Genomic DNA, 22,370 nt, shown 5'->3' with positions numbered 1-22,370 from the left:
CATTATAGTATGGTTTAAAATAGACACCTTCAAAAAAAAATTAAATGTTTTTTTAATTTTATGAATGTTACTTCTGATTACCTTTCTTATTTTGGCATTTTGACAATTTAAAAACTATAAACTAGTTTAGTTTAGTTCTATTATCTGACCTGGGTATATTTTCCATTGTTATTAACTTTGCATAAATTCTGTATTTGAGAGTTTTTCTCTCACAAGGAAAATAGCAGGAGTCAAAGCATTTGATATTAATTATTGTAGACTTCTGTTTTAAATTGAGAACTGGAATAAGTCCTTTTTAAATTTTACAACTAAATTAAAAGATAATGAAAACTGCTAGTGTTATTTGATTCATGGAGTTTTCTTTTTTTTCTTTTTTCTTTTCTTTCGTTTTGGTTTTTTGAGACAAGGTTTCTCTGTGTTGTTTTGGTGCCTGTCCTGGATCTTGCTGTGTAGACCAGGCTGGCCTCAAAATCACAGGGATCCACCTGGCTCTGCCTCCCAAGTGCTGGGATTAAAAGTGTACGCCACCACCGCCCAGCTCATGGAGTTTTCTTTCAGTGGATCAAATGTAACTTGAACAGAGACATCCTCCACTAGTCACTTCTAATTTCTGGTACAGTTAGAAGCTTATTGCTATTTTAAATTTGCAGCCATACTTAATGGCTAGAAGTTAATGATCTAACTAATTTAGAGTTTTTAGGTCATTAGGTCAAGGTTTGGGGGTGGGTTGTTTGTTTTTTTAAGACAGGTTTCTCTGTGTAATAGCCCTGGCTGTCCTGGAACTCACTCTGTAGCCCAGGCTGGCCTCAAACTCACTGAGATTCACCTGGGTCTGCCTCCTGAAAGCTGAGATTAAATTAAAGGTGTGTGCCCCCACTGCCCGCTATTAGGTCAGTTTTAAGACACCTTATATAGTTTACATTTTACCTTTAAAAAACTTGTTTTTGGGAATATTTAGTTTATTTCTTCTTTCCCATCAGAGTACAGCCGTTTTGAAGCTAAAATACATGACTTACGGGAGCAGCTGATGAGCAGTAGCATTAGTTCAGGGTCGGGTTCTCTTCGAACTAGCCAGAAGCGGTCCCTCTATGTCAGGTGAGTCTGTCTTATAATTGTGACATCACTTAATCACTTTATGTATACAGATTCTTTTAGGTTTTTACTGTGACTGACTTGAATTTACTATAGAAAAATTCAGTGCAAATCAATAAAAACATTTTCATGAGTGATTTTCTGAATTGTATCTTTCAAGAGTTAGGATATTATAATTTTAATAATTTAAATTATGTGACCCTTTGAATTAATAATGGTGTAAAGAAAAGCAAAATAAATGTGTACTAAAAAAAGAAAAATTTAGGTTGATGTTTTAGTAATGACTACATAAGCTTGGTTGGGTCTCATTTACCTGTGCATATTCTCTTAAACATAAAATAATAATAAAAAGTAATGCTATAAAAGACTAATAAAACTCTAAAACTAGTTAGATCATTAGCACATATATTGTAAAAGGAAAGGGTGGAGAACACAGTAGGCACTGCATCCCACTATGTCTAAAACTGACCACTTTTTAAAGAACAACTAACTATAAACCAAAAATACCAAAAAAAAAAAAAAAAAAAAATGTAGTGTTGGTTGGCATGGAAAAACTTTGCCTTAATTTTCAGTTTTCAACTTCGACAAAAGAATTGATGTTTTGTGTTTCAGTCTGCTTGCCACAGTTGTCTGTGGTTCTCTTGGCTGTGTGCTGAAAGTGCTGGGCATCACAGCCTGCCTTCGTCCCTGGTGCTGAGAATCAGACTCCTGGCCTTGTGCATGCTGGACAAGCACACTGCAGTCCAGCCTTTCCCTCTTCTTTTGGGAGAGATTATTTGGACTTAAGAATCAATTTGTTTAAATAGTGTGTGTTAATTAGTTAAATGGTAGCAAATACTAGTTTCTTTTTAACAAATTTTGAAAAACTTAACATTGTGCATGTCGGATAAAATTAATAAAGTATTTTAATTGTACCTTTGCAAACAGGCGGGGGAAGTAGTTAGCTGGTGGAATCAAGACTATTGGTGTAGTCTCATCTATGTCTACATCTATGTTAACCTATGGACGCAAGTTTGTTTTTCTAGATACCTAATCAGAGAGGACAATAAATAATGTTTACATTGTATTTTGTTAGAATAGCTATATTTCTTTTCACTTAAAAATCCAGTATAGTTTGTTATTGGATTATAGTGAAAGAAATTTTGGGTGCTGGATTTTTTATTTTTATTCTTTGTTGTGAGATGAGTGTCAATATATTGTCGAGGCTCACCCTGAACTCCTTGACTCAAGCAATCCTCCTGCCTCAACTTCATGGCTAGCTGAGACTACAGGTGTAGGTCACTGTACCCAGAGATTTGTTAAATTTCTCTTACACACTTTACAAAATCTGATGTAATCCTCTGAACAGTTCTACAATATGTCATTATTAGTCCCATTTAATAGGAAAGAAAGAGCAAAGTGAAACGAAACAAACTGTCAAAGTAAAACGAAGTACAGCCAAGCCTCAGGAAGTGCTGGGCCCAGCACTGAAACCACCCTACGCTAAAGCATCTATGTCCCCACCAACCAATAGAAACAGTGCTCATGAGTCACGTGTGACAGTTTTAGTTTCCTAGAAGTCACAGGGAGATAAAGAAGCTAGACTTCCCAGCACCAGGAGGCTGAGGCAAGAACAATATTGAGTTTTGGGCCCACTTGGGCTATACAGCAATTCCCTGTATCAGATAAATAGGCATCCAGTCTGTCCTAAAACACTGAAAGCAATAAATAGTACACTTAAGACTGTTTCCATTACAGTATGATTTCTGTGATTCCTGTTTGCTCTTACTGTCTTACATATAATGTGAAATAAGTCTAAACATTTTGTCTATACAAATACTCTACTAATAATTTGTTTGTACAAATTATATATACTTCTGGAATCCCATATATTTTTTAAATTGATTAGTACCACTATAACAAATCATTATGAACTCTTTGATTCTGAATCTAGAGCCCTTTTTGATTACGACAAGACTAAAGATAGCGGCCTTCCCAGTCAAGGATTGAACTTCAAATTTGGAGACATTCTCCACGTTATCAACGCGTCGGATGATGAGTGGTGGCAAGCCAGGCAGGTGGCGGCAGACGGTGAGAGGGATGAAGTCGGAGTGATTCCTAGTAAACGCAGGTAAATGCTTTTCTCAGACCTTCCGAGGCCACTGTTTGTGCTGGTATTTCTTCACTCTGCTCTCCGGCTGTCCCGGGAGCACACTGTGCTAGTGAGGTCAGTCTGATACAGACAGTCAGAGCCTGTGTCACTTTATGTGACCTTCCAAATAGTCCGGAGTGGGTGGAAGAGGAGTGGGAGGATGTTGGTCAAGAGATAACGTCATTTCAGTTGTAAAATAAACTCCAGAATGCTACTGTGTGGTATGATGAGCCTGTAGGTAAGAAGACTGTTAAATATTTCACCACCCAAAGAATGTTTTAAAAATAACTATGTGAACTGGACCATGGTGGGGCACACCTTTAATACCAGCACTTGGGAGGCAGAGGCAGATGGACCTTTGTGAGTTCAAGGCCAGCCTGGGCTACAGAACAAGTTCCAGAACAGCCATGGCCATTACCAGAGAAACCCTGTCTTGAAAAACCAAAAAAATAAATAAATAAATAACTGATTTGATAGGTATGTAATACCATTATTTATAGCAATTGTTTTTACCTATGAATATCAAAAATATATATAACAAATCAAATTATAGGCTTTATGTGTGAGGGAGGGCCTACATGTGCCGTGGCACACGTGTGGTAGTCAGGCCTCGTCTTCCACTTTGTCTGCAGCAGGATCTCTTGTCACCACTGCAGACACCAGGCTGGCTGCTCATCTCAGCTTTCAGAAATCCTCCTGTCTCCACAAGCCATAAACGTAGGAGGGGCACTACCATTTCCTGTTCTGTGTTGATTCTGAGACTCTGAGCTGTGCACTAAACATTTTACACACTGGGCCATCTCCCAACCTTGTTTTTTGAGCCATGGTCTTGCTATGTATCATGGGCTGACCTTGAATTCTCAGTTCTCCTATCTGAGCCTCCCAAGTGCCAGGATGCAGATGTGCATTACTATACTTCAAATATACACAGTTTAAAATTTTGGAACCCTAAGATTATTGAACTAATAAGTTGAGAAAGCTAATTAATAAATATCTTTCCTTAAATAGTGATTTTATGTATGCTTTGTTTTCAATGATGTGATTCATAACTCTTTAAGTCTATCACATTTAAATGTAACCAGTGGGGGTCCTGCTGAGGTAGCACACACTTTTAATCCCAACACTCAGAGGCAGAGGCAGGCAGATCTCAGTCAAGGTTACATAGTGAGACTCTGTCTCAAACGAACAAACAAAATAGTAGCCGGTGATATAACTACAAAATATTCTGTCACCAGATTATCTTTGAGGGGACTGTGAAGAGATGGTTCAGCAGTTAAGAGTACTGATTGCTCTTCCAGGGGATCCAGGTTTGATTACCTAGCATGCATGAGGCCTGAGTTCAATCCCCAGTACCACAAAAGAAGAAAGAACTTGTCAGATGCTTCATTCCCTTTTATTTCAGTTATCTAGACTTACTTCAAGATAGCCAGCAAATCTGGTATTAATGCTTATTATAGTTAATTAATTCATTTAGGATGAAGTTTGTTGACAAGTTGGATTTATACTTTTTTTAATGGAAAAAATACACCGTATCATGTCTGTTTCTCATATATAGCACAAACAGTGCTACTTTATTTTATTTGCAGCCCCACGCCACCCCCAGGTTTGTGCATGCTACACAAGCATTCTTCACTGAACTACACCTTAAGCCCCAGAGCAACATTAAAGTATTGCCAAGATAATTACTGATTGGGGGCGGGACGGGTTATAACTGTTGTTAGCTAGATCTATCTGCTTAGCAAGATCCATCTGTTGTATAATCGTATGTTTGATGGAAATCTTATTTTAGGAGTGCAGCCTTTGGCATTCCTCTTTCCTAGATTAGAATATAGTGTGTTTCAGTTAGAATTGCTTCTCTGCCTTCTTGATTCGACAGAAACCTCACATCTTAAATATCAAAGTTGCAGCTCCTAAAAATTGTCCTATCTCTGCAGTCTCGTACAAATGCTTCCCATGTGCCCTCACCTGCTGAGAAGCATACTGACTTGGGTGGAAAGAAAGAAGGAAGACAGATTCACCTGAGGTGTCCACTCATCCCCTAGTTCATAAATAGAATTAGGGGATTATTTTTTCTACCATGAAATATAGTAGGAAGGCACAACAAATTGGCCTTATTGTTTTTGTTTTTGTTTTTTTAAGATAAAGTAGTTCTTTGTTTTTACACACTTTGAAGAAGCTTTCACTAAACATTCTTCCCAGTGGAAAACAGATCATAAGCAGCAGCCTCCAGGTGTTCTGCTCAGGGCTGGGTCTCTCCTTGCCCAAGTGGTGAGGTTGGAGTACTTCCCCCACTTTGATTAGCCTCTCCTGCTCATGTCACCAGACCTTTGATTATATTGTTCCAAAGAAATATTCATCAAAATCTTATATATTTTTTAGTAATTTATTTTTTATTTTATGTGCATTGGTGTTTTGCCTGCATGTATGTCTGTGTGAGGGTATTGGATCCCCTGGAACAGGAGTTACAGACAGTTGTGAGCTGCCCTGTGGGTGCTGAGAATAGAACCTGGGTCCTCTGGAAGAGCAGCCAGTGCTCTTAACTATTGAGCCATCTCTCCAGCCCCTAAAATCTTCTGTATTTACATTGCACTATATTTGAGCCCAGATAGTACCAGTTCTGTTCTTTTTCTAAAGCATGGCACCAAGAGGGGATCTTGAAAGGTTGTTCAGCACTTTGGATTGTTGGGCAGCAATCTAGGGCTTATAATGCCCCAGCCATTTCTGCATATCAAAGAAAGGCAAGGCATTCCTCCACAGTGCCCTTGATAGCTTTGGACACACAGCCACAGGCTTCAGGAGACACAGGCACCTTCATTTTTTCTTGAATGTTTTTAAATTTTGTTTTCTTAAATAAAACCATCTTCTATCCAGAAATCTAATACCATGAAGAGTTACAGTTCTCAAGTTCTTTTTATTTCAGGAATAGCATTTATAAATACTAATATAATAAAATATAAATAAATATATTTACTAAACCAAACAGTAGTTAGAAAAGTCTCATTTTTGAATGGTAAATGTTTAATCAATAAATTCTAGTTTAGTGGTACACTAAATTCTCCAAGTATTCTTCTGGAGTACTAAAGAACATGAGGCTTTCATCCTTGATACGAAGGTCCTGTTGTACTCACAATCAAACATAGAAATGAAAACTAAATAGTTTTCATAGGCTGTTATGTTAGGTTTTCCTGAAGTATGCTATCGTAATTAAAAGCTGAAAACTAAAGTTTAATATACATGAAACCAAATTTGTGTGATTGATTTTGATGTCACTATCCAAATGAGATTTGGTTTCATTTCCTTGCATGTTTGAATAGGTGACCCTTTTGTTGTTACATCTTTAAGTGTCAGGACACTAGCCCATCCTGGCTGGAACTCACTATGGAACACAGTCTGACCTCAAGCTCACAATGAGCCTCCATGCACAGTGTAGATGCTCCTTTACCAAGGTTCAAATTCAGTATTTGTAAAGCCTTTCTGGCACCTCTCAACCTGTTCCCAGAGTATACCTTTCGCCCTCAAAGACGTAATGAAGGTTGCCTGTTCTCCTTCCAAAATACGTTTCAGCTCTGACTTGTATATTACAAGATACAATTGTATCTATTACATATATATTATTGAAATTAAGCTTAAATTTTTTTCTACATGTATTTTACATTTCAGAGCTTCAGAACAGTACAGAATTTTTCAAGAATAATACAGTGTGTGTCCAAATTTTTTAATTTTGCTACGTTTGCTTTCTCTTGAGCTTTATTTTCATTATGTATGTGCTATGCTAAGCTAGTATTTAAAGGGGAAAGAAGGAGACTTGGGAAAATGACTGAAGTCTGGAAGTGTGTTCAGTGTAGTTATGAACTGAGTGCATGGGAGTGTACACGTTATACTGTAGTTTGGTACTTCATAAGAGGTTTCTGACTTCACAGTAAAACGATGTGTCATTTATCAGCAAGTCTAATGAATTTTAGATTATAGGTGATGTCAAGCAAGGCTCTTAATTGTATTGGACTTAAATAACATCTAGGGACTGGTGAGATGTCTTGGTCTGTAAAATGTCACACAAGTGTAAGGACCTGAGTTAATCCTGACACCCATACAAAATGTCAGGTGCAGGATGGTGCACACCAGGAATTCCAACGCTGGAGGAGACAAAGACAGGACAATCCTGGAGTGTGCCGGCAAGCCAGTCTACCCTAATTGGTGAACTGTAGGTTCAGTGAGAAACCCTGCCTCAAAAAGTAGGTAGGGGCCTGAAAAGATGGCTCACTGAGTTAAAAGCATGTGTTGCCTCTTGCAGAGAACCCAAGTTTGGTTCTCAACATCCAAATCATGTTGTATGCTTATGACCTAAGTTTGAGGATCCAACTCTTCTGTCTTTCCTCAATTTGCTCATTTGCTCATTCTCATATTACAGGCATACATACATACATATATCTATGCATACATACATACAACTAGATATTTTTAATGGTAGAGAACATGTAAGGAAGACCTCTAATGGTGACCTTTGACTTCCATGCATACATGTGTGCATGCATGTACACTCACAAACATGTACACACACACATTTTTTAAGAGAAAACCACTCTAACCAGGAGTAGTAATGTAGACTATAAACCCCAGCTACTCGGAAGGTAAGACAAGGTTCTGAATTCACATCAAGCTTGAATAACATAGTGAAAGTCCAACTTGAAAACGGGGAAAACCTAGGAATCAAGGGTCGGTGCTAGAAAATACGTCTGAGACATGTAAGGCTTAGGATTCGGTCTCCAGCAACAAAGTCAGTGACCTTGTGTGCTTTGACAGAGTGGAGAAGAAAGAACGAGCCCGGTTAAAGACCGTCAAGTTCAATTCTAAAGCAAGAGGAGACAAAGGGGTGAGTCTATGAAATCTCTTACTTCTGGAAATTCCTAAGACAGTAGGCCTTTCCATAATTTTTATTTCAGCTCTGTTGTTGCAATAAGAAGACTTACTGTACGAATTAACTGTGAGCAGCTCTTGGTGCAGGTTAGAATAGTCATAGTCATTAATTATAAAGTAGTTATTCTGCACAACTTTTCCAATTACACCATTTGATAGACTCCTGGTAACTTTTGATCAGTGTTATTTTTATAAATGATATGGACTCAGCTGTCACTCAGTTGTTTGATGATACTTTTTTAGTTGAGTTGATGATGCGCACTTCTAATACCAAGGTGTAGAGAGAAGCAGATAAGCAACAGACATGCTTGTGTTTTAGGTATTATAGGACAGCTAGTTTAGTGATTCTTCCATACTATTAACTCCCACTAAATATTATTATCTGCTGAGCATATTGGCGTACACCTTAATCCCAATAGTCAGGAGGCCGAGGCAGGCGATTTCTGTGAGTTTGAGGCAGCCTGCTCTACATAGTGAATTTCAGGCCATCCATTGATACATGGTAAAACCTTGTCTTTACAGGGTGGATGGGTGGGTGTTTCATTGAACTAAGTCACAGTGTAAGTTCACAAGTTACAGGTGAAGTCATGTTCTTGGTTCTGTATCCCCTTCATCCCATAATTAATTTCTTACTAGAATCCATGGTTTTTGATGTTAGGATTAACACGAAGCTATATTTGGAGGGAATAAAGAAAGTCAAAAGAAGTTGTATAGATGGTGAAAATATATCAAGTTCCTTGCATATTTTTACTTTAAGTCTGCTGAATGTGAAAATATAAGATGCTGATAGATGAGAAAGACAGTACAGGTTTCAGTTATACTATGTGTGCAATTCCTATTTACCCATAACCCCCTGCACTGAAATGTTCTAAGTAAGCCGAAGAAAGAACTTTTACACATGCTGTACTGAAATGCTTTTCATAACATTTGTGTCTTCAGTTTCTTTAATCTGAAGCAAAATTTTATAAGCTTTTCATTATTCTTGAAATAAATGTAAAAGCTAAGTCAGCAAATACATTTACTCTCTGTACACCTTCATCACTATACATCACATCTCACGAAGCACCCAATGCTTAAAACGTCAATATTTTAAAGAAATTAAATCTGAATAAATTACATAATTTAATTTTTGAAAGTGAAAATTTCTGTAAAATTAACTTGTAGCTCCATACAAAAGCACAATTACATCTTATAACCTGAAGTAATATATAAGTTAGAAAATTTTATTAGAAGAAAAATCCCAAGTAAATACTCAGGATATTAAATACTCAGTGTTTTCTATACTTGTTTTATGTGTGTATTTAAATAAGTCAGTACAGTAAACCATCAGTGAATTGAAAAAGAGGTTGCATGTTTTAACTTTCTTTTCATTCTGTAAAAAGTTAACTTAATTAACGACATTTAAATCTTAGTCTTGTTTGTTGACTGTAACCAACTTTGTACACAGTCACTGTGTTCTAACACAGCATCAGAAGTATGCATGGTACTCAGTGGGGTAAAACTACGCTTGCCATTGATGCAGAACTGCGTTTCTTCCTGTAGTGTTTTCTGTTCCTCCTTTTCCTTCCTTACATAGTGGGCTGCAAACTTTTTTATTGCAAACCTTTAACATTTCAGTTCCTCATTAACATTTTTAACACTCATTTAGCTATTTTTGAAATGCTACATACGGAAATTGTGTATCTATATTTAATATATGTATCAGGAGTTTGTGGCATTGTATCATTTATTATGTTTATTACACTCTTACAATATGACATTGATGATATTAAAAAATTACAGATAATTTTCATTGAAAATACAGAAAAACTGAAGGTAACATGTCTCTTCAGTTTTGTATTTTCCATAAACTTTTTCTTACTTGTTTGCTTATGCTACTTTTATTTGCACTTTTAATAAATTCACCTAGATGATATTAAATTAGTATAATTAACACATTTCTTAACTAACACACATTTCTCCCTGTCCTATATTATGATGTCCTTGTGATATCTCATTTTGGCTAACTGCAAAGATAACAAAAATCAAAACATTTTTGAACTTCATGTTTCTTTTGGTTGTGTGCTAGGAAACTGACTCTGACCATTATATATGCAGTAAACAGGGTAAATAACCTTTTTATCATCATTTTTTTCAAAAACCATAAATTGGTCAGTGATTATTATACAAAAAAGATGGCCATTTTTAATCACATAATGCTACTTGACGGTTTATGAAATAGCGGCCAACCCTACTTCTCAGCAACAGCGTTTCAGCTTCTGCTAAGAGTTCTCTTCTTTCTAGTTCCTCAGAACCTTCCACTTTGAAGATAATTTGCTTGGTTTATAAATTTACTTATCTAATTAATTTATAATGATTCTTTTCAAAGTAAAACTTGAGTTATAAAAGTAGAGCTAAAGATTCCTTCCTTAATTGCTCGCACCCCCTGTTTATAAACAAGGACATGCAGTACAGATTGGTGTCAGTATGCTGCGGAAGAGTGTGCAGCAATGGCCCACGTGTAAAGATGCATTTCAAGACTCCAGTGGATTCCTGAAGCCATAGATGGAACCAAAACCCATATATATATATATATACTGGGTTTCTCTTGTAGATACACATCTATGACGAGTATAATTAATAAATTAGGCACAATATGAGATTAATAATAACAGAATAATTATAGCAATAGAATAGAATTGCCATTATTGCTACTCTTGTGCCTTGATACATTAAGTCAAATGATGTTTACTTGAACATAAACACATTGATTCCAAGAAGTCAATCTGATAGCAAAGATGGCTACCAAATCACTCATGAGTCAGTCGAGTATACAGTAGATGCACTGGACAGAATGACTGACAATTCACATCCAGGGTAGGTTGGAGCAGGATAGCGTAAGATTTCATCATGATACTCATATCAAGATGCAGTTTAAAACTTGGGGATTGTTCATTTCTGAAATAGTCCACTTAATATTTTCAAACCAAGTTGACCACGGGTAACTGAAGCCCTGAGAAGTAGGTTGCTGACGGTACAGGGCTGCTGCATGTAGCATTTTATGACCCAGGTGAACTTGGAAAATCAAAACAAGATTACTCTCGTTGGGCTAGTGGTGTAGCTTAGTGGTAAAACACTTGCCTAGCATGTATAAGAAGGCCCTGGATTCAATCCCTAGCACTGCCTACACCCACCATCCCCCCAAAAAACACTCTTCATATCATCCTCACGCCAGATAATTCATGTAATGTCACTGGTAGGTGGGGTCCTTTCTACTTAGAAAGCCCGTAACAGAAGCCTTGCCCAGGGAGCACTTCCTCTTCAACAAACACCCTTCATGCTTCAAGTCTCGATTAGTGACTGCACAGATGTCCTTCCCATTCGTGTGTCACAGAGGTCACACTTACCTTTTTCTCTTCCAAAAGAAGGGTGGTTTTGTTGTTGTTGTTGTTGTTGTTGTTGTTGTTGTTGTTTTCTTGGTTAGGAACATCCTCATAATTATTTAGGTTTGCTTTGTTTATAGTGGCTATTGTGTTGATTCATTGTAGCCACAAGTAAAGGCACAAAAGAAAAAGCATAATTAGGACAAAATAAAATCAAAATTGCTACTTAATACGTGACAGGTAATTGAACAGCAATATAATATTAAAAATAACTTGGTATCACATATCTATTACTCTACCTGGGAATTTTCCTAGAAAAATACATATTCATATAAATAAATATTAGTTTGGTTTATACTATAATAGTAATCTGATTAACTTTTTTGTCAAGTAGCATTTATTATTTAAGATAAAACTGAATGTGCTCTAAAATTCTAATATTTACCACTTATGAAATATTAGAATTATAGGACCTTATACAAAATCAGAAATTCATTTTTTATGTGATCAGTGTAAAATTGATGCAGACTGCACACTGTGGTCACAGGAGTCAGCTTCCGTAGCTGCTAGGCTGGGCCTTTGTGCACACAGAAGTAGACACCCCCTTTGTTTTGCCCTCCTTCTCTTCTTCAGCAGTCATTCAATGACAAGCGTAAAAAGAACCTCTTTTCCCGAAAGTTTCCCTTCTACAAGAACAAGGACCAGAGTGAGCAGGAAACCAGTGATGCTGACCGTAAGTATGTGGATCCATTGGTCAACTGAAAATAGAATGTAGAGGGACCTACTGCCCTGCAGTTGGTTGTTACCATGGAGACAGTTTCAAGAGCTGCAACAGGTGACTGATTGTCTTAACCAGGAGAAATTTAATACACATAAATTAATCTGTATGCCAGTCTTAACTTTTCTGGCACCCAGGAATTGGTGAACAGTATTTTAAGTTATCTGTTTATAACTTACATATAAAAATAAATATAATTCTTTGAAGTAAGGGTTCATATAAAAAGCACTTGACACACATTCAAAGAGTATTTCTGAGGAGAAAAAATGTAGGTATAGTACTACCAGTTTCTGATACTAGATCATCTGGAGTCAAGCTCCAATTTTCATTCCTTTCGTAAGTAACATTTAGTTGGTAGCTCATTCGAAAATTTTGAAAACTATACAAGCATTCTTCTTAAGATGTGTGTACCTGTAATGGTCTTGGAACTGTCTCTTATTGTAGCACCAATTCTATGCATCACTGACAACTATTCTCTTTGATTGTCTTTTTATTGCTTGCTCTCTGGGGACTACTCTCTACAGGAGATCCCTGACGACATGGGATCAAAAGGCCTGAGTAAGTGATCAAAACACTCCCAAGTTGTTTTTTAACCTCCTACCTTATTCGGGTACATTTTGAGATTCACAATAGTGCCTTTCTGGCATGAGGAGGTATGTGCTTTAGATGGCTTTTAGACTTTCCATGTTTGTAACATGCTTGGGATTTTTATTTCTATAATACAATTTTTGTTGTTTCTTGTGTTCCCTTTTTAAGATACCACTTGAAAAACTCAGTTACATTTTGAGTTTCATAATTTTTCTAGTAGTTACTTTTGCTAGAAAATTTTTAATTATAGACTTTTTTAAGGTTTTTTTTAAATGATACTACCTGCCCATATTAATAGAACATTGACATGTATACCTTTGGAGTTTTGTGTCTCCCTTTTTAAAACAAGTTTAAATCACTACAGTTATATGTTAGAAACCCCTTGCTTTAATGTGAAAGGATAAGATAGACATCAAGTTCAAGCAGCAGTCTGGGGGAAAATTAAGTAGCCTCTTTTCTTAAGACCATAAGAAGTGATATAGAGTGTACTATAATTAGTGCTCCTCTCTTAACCAGGTTATTTACTCTGATTTGCTATTGTTGTTATTGCTGCTGCTCTTAACCTTCTATCTACTAACTAATTAGTTATATAAAGATTAGCAGATCTGATAAGTAGAAGGAATCTAATAAATATTTTAATAAGAGCCAAGCATATGATACATGCCTATAATCCCATCACTAACATTGAGTGTGATCTCATCACTGACACTGACACTGTGATCCCATCACTGACACTGAGTATGATCTCATCACTGACACTGAGTGTGATCTCATCACTGACACTGAGTGTGATCTCATCACTGACATTGAGTGTGATCCCATCACTGACATTGAGTGTGATCCCATCACTGACACTGAGTGTGATCTCATCACTGACACTGAGTGTGATCTCATCACTGACACTGAGTGTGATCCCATCACTGACACTGAGTGTGATCCCATCACTGACACTGAGTGTGATCTCATCACTGACACTGAGTGTGATTCCCATCACTGACACGGAGTGTGATCCCATCACTGACACTGAGTGTGATCCCATCACTGACACTGAGTGTGATCCCATCACTGACACTGACACTGAGTGTGATCTCATCACTGCACACTGAGTGTGATCCCATCACTGACACTGAGTGTGATCTCATCACTGACACTGAGTGTGATCTCATCACTGACACTGAGTGTGATCCCATCACTGACACTGAGTGTGATCCCATCACTGACACTGAGTGTGATCCCATCACTGACACTGAGTGTGATCTCATCACTGCACACTGAGTGTGATCCCATCACTGACACTGAGTGTGATCTCATCACTGACACTGAGTGTGATCTCATCACTGACACTGGAGTGTGATCTCATCACTGACACTGAGTGTGATCCCATCACTGACACTGAGTGTGATCCCATCACTGACACTGAGTGTGATCTCATCACTGACACTGAGTGTGATCTCATCACTCACACTGAGTGTGATCCCATCACTGACACTGAGTGTGATCCCATCACTGACACTGAGTGTGATCTCATCACTGACATTGAGTGTGATCTCATCACTGACACTGAGTGTGATCCCATCACTGACATTGAGTGTGATCTCATCACTGACACTGAGTGTGATCCCATCACTGACATTGAGTGCAATTACATCACTGGTCTACAGAGTGAGTTACTGTTTTAAATTGGCTATTTTCAAATCACTGAAGTATGAAAACCACCTAATATTACTAAGTTAAAATTTAGGTGATCATGACTCATAGAAATAATCAATCTAATTTTTTTGTTAAATTGTTCATTTCATTAGAATTATTAGGCATTTTGAAAACTTGTAGAGTTTTATTGATAACTAACTAGTTAGCCTTCCAAGAACTACATCATTAAATAATATTAAATGTTACAGTATTAATGATGGATTTTTACATTTTAATGATTTACTTTTACTTCGATCTTAATGACTTAGGTTTGCATTAGGTGGAAGAGAGTGTACTTTATATGTATGTAAAGTACTTCTGCTAGGCATGCTGAATTCTAGGCACGCTTCACTCTAGACATGCTGTGCTCTTTTTTATGTTTGCTTAGTTGGGTGAGTAGGGAGATGCAGAGGATCTGAGAGGAGTTAAGGTAGGGGGAAAACATGATCAAAATATATTGTATGAAGAAGTTTTAATTAAAAATATAATTCGGTGGCACCACAGATTTCCTATTACTAGTGGCAGCTTCTTTACATTTTAGGGAAGTTGTCAATGAAAACCTTCAGTAACTGGAAAATGTCTCCCCAGATGCTCTGGGATTTATTTTGTGGTTCGTATATTTTAGAGGTTATATGCATCAACTTGGAATTTTTTAATCTCCTTAAAGTACCAGAGGCCTATGAAAACACTAAAAAGAACTCAGTGGGAACTGGGCTCCTACTGGTGCTGCTAGAGATGATTATGGCTCCTGCATAATACATACATACATACATACATACATACATACATACATACATACATAACATACGCTGTTATGTATGCTTACACCTCATCCTATGTCTCTCTCTAATTGGGAATTGAAACTTCCTTAAGAAAAAAATTATGAAGAAAAATGATTATCAGGCAATGTCATTTGGAGAAAGATTTGATTTTCTACATAGTGTATTATAATTCATTTTGTTATAAGTATCTGCTTCATTTCTTAGGAATTGAAAGAATTTATTAACTTGGCAATCTAAAGGTCAAGGTTTTATTCAGAAAATATTGAAGGAGACAGAAAAATACCAGTAGAATTCTAAAACTGGGTATGAAGGAGGTTATCATGTAAAACAAACACATAAAGCATTAGAGGCTGCTCATTCTAGAGAAAATACTGGAAGAAGGGTACATCATGGTATTACTTATGACTTCATTAACCTGTATGCTAAAGTTCAAAACTCACTAAATAAGACTAAAGGAGATATAACTCAATGGGCAGTAGATGGGGTACTCTGAAGTGAAATCATAACACACAGTTTCAGAAAGGAATTTGCCCGTCTACGACACTCTCATTTTCTGTTTCCTTTCTATCTTCACAGTTTTCAATTTTATAAAGCACCTCGGCTAGCCACATAGGTGTCTTGTGTCTGTCTGCTTTCTTCTTGTTCTAAAAGTTGATGGGAGCAGTTGTGCACAGCTCTCAAGGCCGAAGCCAGGCTGACTTTTACTTTGATTACAAATAATCGGTCAAGTAGTATCGCTTGGAATTGGCAATGTAACATTTGGAGAGGATAACAATACATGCCTTGTCAGAAAGGAAGTGTTTGTGAAGACAGGTAAACATGGTAAAAATAGAAGAGGCAGAGGAGAGAGGAAAGCAGAGGAGGGAAGAGGAGGAGAGAAAGAAAGCTTAGGGAGTACTTTCTTCCTGTATTATTAAGAGACTCAACCTGAGGCCTCACATTTCCTAGACAGGTACCCCACAAGCATTTTTAGACCTGAAGAATATATTTGCATCAAGTACAGGGTTTTTTATGAATCAATAAGAAGAAACATCTATCCACTAGAAAACTAGACAGGGAATGAGACAAGTGTGTTGGCTTTCTCTTACTAGCAAAACCTAAGAGAATCAGCTATAAAGACAGATGTTCACTTTGACTCAGTTTGGAAGTTGCAGCCCATGATCGCTTGGCCCTGCTGTTTGGGAGGCGTGTGGCAAGATAGCACATCAGTGCAGAATGTGTGTGGTGGAGTAAGCTGTTCACCTCAGGGTTCCAGAAAGTACAGAAAAAGCCTGAAAAGGCTAGTGTCCTACTTCCTGCCCTCTTGGAGACTACACCCTCGGTGGCCTAAAGCTGCACACGAGGCTGCAGCTTTAAGTGTCTACACCTTCTGCTCGTGTCAAGCTGGGGACCAAGTCCTTCATTTATGGACCTCTGAGAGACGCCACAGGTGCAGCCCCTACCTAGCACAGCAGAGTTCAGAAGATAAGCAGAAGAAGCGTGTGTATTTTCCCAGTAGTCAGCATATACAAAGTAATGCCTTCTACCCATTGCCTAGAGATGCAGTCCATGGTGGAGATAGTTCTATAGAGTAGCTTTTTAAAGCACTGTGATTAAAAGTGTAAATTAATACAGCCTTTCTCAAAAATTTTCTTTTAGTCCATTAAATCCTTTTCAGGGAGATTATCCTCGGGATATAATTGGAGATGAAGATAAATTTTATCATTATTTAGAAGTAACAGCAAAAAGAATAAAAAAGATTGAAGCCATCCTGTCTCTAATTTGGAAATGGTTAATGAAATATGACTTATCTGTATTTATAGTATTATATGACAGTTGAAAATCATATTAACCAGGTCGCTCATGCCTGTAATCTGGTCCTGGGAAGACACAGCAAGAGCATCACAGCCTGAGATTAGCCTGATCTACATACAGATGACATGGAAAATGCTCACAGCACAAACCAAAAGTCAAACTGAAGATATGTACCTCAGATATGCAGTCAGAAATAATATTCTTGTGCATGTCTTTTGAGATTCAGATATATGCCTTTCTTTTGGGGAAATACATAGGAGAGGGAGAGATTTTTAGGTTGTACATATATATTTGTTTAGCTTTACAAAATTGACTCTCTATATGCATAGTTTCCTTATCTAAGAATTAATCAAACTGCAGGTTGAAAATTGCTGTGGAATATTTGTTTAGGCAAAGATGCATTATATTTGTCTATGCTGCATTTATTTAACTATGTAAAGATGTGTTCCATTTGTGTTGATTAAATAAAATTAACCTAGACTCAGAGAGTCGGGGTTAACAACTAGGTGACAGGAAGTAGCAGGTAGGACCTGAGTGTGGGTTTTTTATTTGGGGCAGTGTAGAAGGGAATGGCTTCCCGGGATGCCAGCTGAGAGAGAAAGTTAGGCATTTGCTGCTCTCTCTGAGCTCACAGGTTTTTCTCCCTAGCCTTTGAATCTCAAGTTTTATTAGAACTATAGAGATTTAGTTAGTTAGCACTGTGTTTGTTGGCAGCAACAGAGCCATTGTCTGGGGGAACAGAATTCCCCCCAGGCTATGGCCTGAGCAGACAAGTTGCTAGTAATTAAAAGAGCAGCCACTGTGATGAAGGTAAAATAGCATCTTGGCACCAATTTTCCAGGCTTTCTTTGGGCTGCCAACCAGCTCCCAAATAAAAACACAGAGACTTATTAGTTATGAATGCTCGGCCTTAGCTTAGGCTCCTTTCTTGCTAGCTCTTATAACTTAATTTAACCTGTTTCTCTTCGCCTACATTTTGCCTCAGGGCTTTTTATCCTTTTTTCATCCTACATGTCCTACTCTGAGTCTGGCTGACTGACAGCTGCCTGAATGGCTGGCCCAGAGGCCTCTCCCTCTCTCCCCTGCTCCTCCTCCTTATTCTCTCTGCCCATCAGCCCTGCCTATCCCTCTACTGCCAACTGTTGGCCTTTCAACTTTTATTAGACCAATCAGGTGTGTTAGGTAGGCAGAGCAACACATCTTTACATCGTTAAACAAATGTAGCATAAACAAATGTAGCATAAACAAATGTAGCATAAACAAATGTAGCACATGTTTACATCATTAAACAAATGTAACACATCTTTACATAGTAAAAGTAATATTCCACAACAAAAATTACTTGGGAGAAAAGTCTAGATATCTGCAAAGCATAGGACTTGGATTTGTCACATACTCAAAGCACTACACTAAATGCACCGAACTGATGGGTTGGCATTCTCCTCCTGCAGCTCCTGCATTTCTCAACCCGCAGTCGTACTGTGCGCTCTTACCTACTGTATCACTTCCCAGCCTCCAGTAACGTCTACTGAATTGGCTTTCATTTCCTTCTCAGTCTCGGAACAGTTTAGCCATTATTTACACTGTATTGTAGTTACAGAATCAAAAATGGGTTAAAGTATATGGAAGACGACTGTGTCACTCTGTGCCTGTGGTCCCAGCATTTGGGAGGTTAGAGGCCTGTGAGAAGGACTTAGCTACCTATTCTAGGACAGCCTGGATTACATGAGGCTCTGTCTAGAAGGAAAGGAGAGAGTGGGAAATACATACAAATCCACAAGTTTTATGAAGGGACATTCACATCCTCACATTGTATTACCTCTGGAGTCCTGGAACCAACCTTTGGGAGATATTTAGCGATGACTGTCCGGCAAATAGTTGTCTAGACTCTTTTTCCCCTCAATCCTAACCCCAGTAGATGATTCTGGCTGCTTTATATCCTTGTCTCTGTTTGGCATGTCTGGTTCTGTTGTTGTGTTGTAAGTAAATTTAAACACTTTTTCATCTGTGTATTAGCTCTCCAACTTTCTTTTGCAAATTATGTTCAAGTTTTTGTTTTGTTTTTATTTTGGCAGAGCTAGGGCTTCGGCCCATGTGCTTCATCCTGCATGCTCAGCAGGTGCTGTACCACTGAGCTACAGCCCCGCCCCCCACAGGATCTTTAGAGAAGGGCGCTTTACCTTTCTTGTAATTCTCAAGCAGTGCAGTGATTGTCCTAGTCCAAAGCCTAGCTCAGAACAGCAATGTTTTATTATAGAGGAACTAAGTACAGAAAATGCAAAACCCTGCAAAGTTAGTATAGTGTATCTTTTGGGAGTTTTGAAGGGTTTGAGGTGAGGGGGTGAAATAAAAAACAAAGAATAATAACTTTTTATTCTATAGTGTGTCAGATTGAAGGGTGGACTAGTAATGTAAACTCTGTTCTTTTACCCTGCTTCATCAATTCCAGCTCAGCATTCATCAGTTTTGTCTCTTACATACCTACTTATTCTCGTCCTGCAGATAACTTTTTCTTTCTTTTACAACTTAGAGACTAAAGATTGTAATGCCAGTCCTAATACAGGCTTCAGAGGTTTTTATTTTTTAATTTCTACTTACAACAAATTTTAAAGAAATAGGATAGGTAAAAAGTGATAAAAGCTAAAACATTTAGAATTATTAATGTTATTTTAAAAACAATTTAAAGCACACTGAAATGTTTAACAGATAAATTATAATTTAAATCAAATTGACTATTATTCAAGAATCTCAAAGATTGTATTGAAGTCCGTGTAGTAACGTGAAAAAGAAGTGGGGGAGGGGAGCGCTAAAAAGATACTTCAGTGGTTAGAACAGTTGCCCCTATAGCTATAAGGACCAGAGTTCAAATCCCCAAGACCCGTGTAAATGTTGAATGGGTGTCGTAGCCTGCCTGTAATTCCAGCCTCTGCAGGCAAAGGAAGCAGAATAGCGGGTGAGACTAGCAGTGTTATCAGTGAGCTCCAGGGTTGATGGAGAGACCAGCCTCAGTGAAGAAGGTGGAGGAGCTGCAGAGGATGATGGGCAGCCTCCTCGTCAGGCTCCTCATGCATTCACAGCCACATGCACGTGTAAAGCATGCATGTGTACACATGAACATGGAAAGAGACAAAAGTTAATATACACTTAAAGTACTGTTTTTAATGTGTGCTTGTCATGTATTCTACTTCTCAGTTTTAGGTACAATTATTTTATTGAAATGTCTTAACTTACAGAAGACAAACTTTACAATTTTTACAGTTTTCCTCCCTGGTAGTCTCTTGCATGTGTAAGTTTTAGTTATTTTCCCCCATCATGCTCTCTGGCCCCACTGCACCCTTCTTCCCACAAGTCTCTTTCTTCCTTTGACGTCTTTGCTTCCCTTTTCAGTGCACTGAGCATTGGACTTCCTTGAGCATGGGTACAGAGGGATTATTTGGTGGGCATCTTACCAGTGACTCCCCCTCCCCTAATTCTATTTTTAAAATTTAAGCCCTTTATTTAAAATGTGATTAAGAAAGGTATGTACCTTAAGACTGGGGAGGTAGTTCAGTCAACAAAGTTTGTCGTAGAAGCGTGGAGACCTGATGTTTAAAAAAAAAAAAAAAAAAAAAAAAAGACTGGTGGAATGGCACATGCCTATAATCTTAGCACTTGGGAGTGAAAATGGAAGAATCCCTGGGACTCGGCTGGCCCGCCAGTCCTGCCCAGTCAGTGAGCTCCAGCTTTAGTGAAAAAGTCTCAAAAATAAGCTGGAAAGCTAGCGAGAAAGACACTCCGTGTTGGCCTGCGGCCTCGACACATGCACATTTTTTAAAGAGAGTCTTTCTCTTTGCAAGTTAAAATGAACGGATTTATTTTCACTCACATGAGGTCCACTCTTCTTTCTTCAGAGCTGCTTGATTGGCCTGAGCAGACCTTAGCCTCAGACTCCTTTGTCTTACAATGTCATCGGTGGTGGTGGTAGTGGTGGTGGTGTTCTTTCCCTAACATTACAAATTTAGGTTTCCCTCTGTCCTTGAAAGTTTGTGGTTTTGTTTTTATAAATAAAATTTTTGCTCTTTTATTCAAGAAAGATATAAAGATATTTATTGAGAGATGAGCACCTGTAACTTACCGAGTTATGAAATGGGGCCACTTGTGAGCGGAAGCTAGGTGGCTTTTTACTAATATTTATTGGGGCGGTTCTTTTATTTTGCAAAGTAGTCTGTTATCAAAGCACAGTTGCTGAGGAATGCCAGCCAGTCTATTAAAAGACAGTGCCGGCCTCTCAAATTCCCTTCCTTGTGACGTGTGAGACAGTTTGTCATCTGCAGAGCTTTGGGTGGCCTCTGGAGCCTAGGTTCTGCTGGGGAGCTCTGGTAGAACCTTCCCTGTTATAAATGATGAAAGTGCCTGTCCCGTCAGGAGGTGGCCTCTCTTTGCTCAAGTGGAACTTGTGTCCTTACTGGTCTTTCCTAAACTAAATGGTACCAAATATTTTCTCCTTTTGGATTTTATGATATGGTATTTTATGAACTAATTCAAGATTACATTGTGTCTGTTCTATGTTCTACGTGGGTTTTTGCTGAGAATTTTGTTCATAAACTATATTTAAAGAGTAAGGCATTTTCTTTTACTACAGGTATTTCCCCTTGCTAATTCGTGTTAATTTAGTTGAAAACTTAACTTTTTCATAGAAAATCTAAAATGCTTTATAAAAATTCTGTGGTTATGTGTGGTTTATATCTCAACATTTATATTATCACCTTGTTTAATTTTGATAATTTGCTTTTATCAGCTTTTAAATTTGTGACGCTGGGTTTTCTTTGTTTTTCTTTTCGTTTTCCTTCCCCATCAGAGCACGTAACTTCTAACGCCAGCGACAGTGAGAGCAGTTACCGTAAGTGTTCCATGTCTTGTTCTTTTGTAGAAGGGATAAGTGCCTTCGAGTGGCTTTTCCTCGGTGATAAGCTATAAAACCAAAAGTCAGATACCTAAGATTGAGAAACTAGGAAAAGCCAAATAAAGTACAGGCTTGAGTGTCTCCGACCCAAAAACTCACAATCTTTAGCAACAATGTGACACTCTAAAAGTTTCAGATCTAGAACAAATTAATTTTCAAACTTTTCAGTTTAGAGTTGCTTAGCCAGGATTGGCTGTGTAAGTATTTTTAAATGCAAAAAAATAAATCTAAAGAATTTTTTGCTACAAGCATTTTGGCTAAGAGGCCCTCAAGCCACACATAGAAAGGTTAATTTCAA

General features: G+C 37.8%; 1 protein-coding gene across 23 annotated transcripts in view; it reads left to right on the top strand.

Moving 5' to 3' along the window:
* Dlg1 (discs large MAGUK scaffold protein 1) overlaps window positions 1–22,370 on the top strand; it is a 210,279-nt gene that overhangs the window by 168,890 nt on the left and 19,019 nt on the right. For 11 of the 23 annotated variants that reach the window (XM_028894066.2, XM_028894065.2, XM_028894064.2 and 8 more), the window contains 5 exons: window positions 981–1,095; window positions 3,026–3,202; window positions 8,024–8,093; window positions 12,802–12,835; window positions 21,968–22,009. In XM_028894066.2, the coding sequence (XP_028749899.1) occupies window positions 981–1,095; window positions 3,026–3,202; window positions 8,024–8,093; window positions 12,802–12,835; window positions 21,968–22,009 (438 nt within the window). Of the gene's footprint in view, window positions 1–980; window positions 1,096–3,025; window positions 3,203–8,023; window positions 8,094–12,132; window positions 12,233–12,801; window positions 12,836–21,967; window positions 22,010–22,370 lie in introns of all 23 variants that reach the window. The other 12 variants (XM_037209803.1, XM_028894062.2, XM_028894060.2 and 9 more) reach the window with 2 other exon arrangements.

The sequence above is a fragment of the Peromyscus leucopus genome, chromosome 12 (assembly GCF_004664715.2).
Source record: "Peromyscus leucopus breed LL Stock chromosome 12, UCI_PerLeu_2.1, whole genome shotgun sequence".
Taxonomy (NCBI): Eukaryota; Metazoa; Chordata; class Mammalia; order Rodentia; family Cricetidae; genus Peromyscus; species Peromyscus leucopus.
The sequence above is the reverse complement of the archived record's forward strand: the minus strand, read 5'-3'. Positions and strand labels throughout refer to the sequence as shown.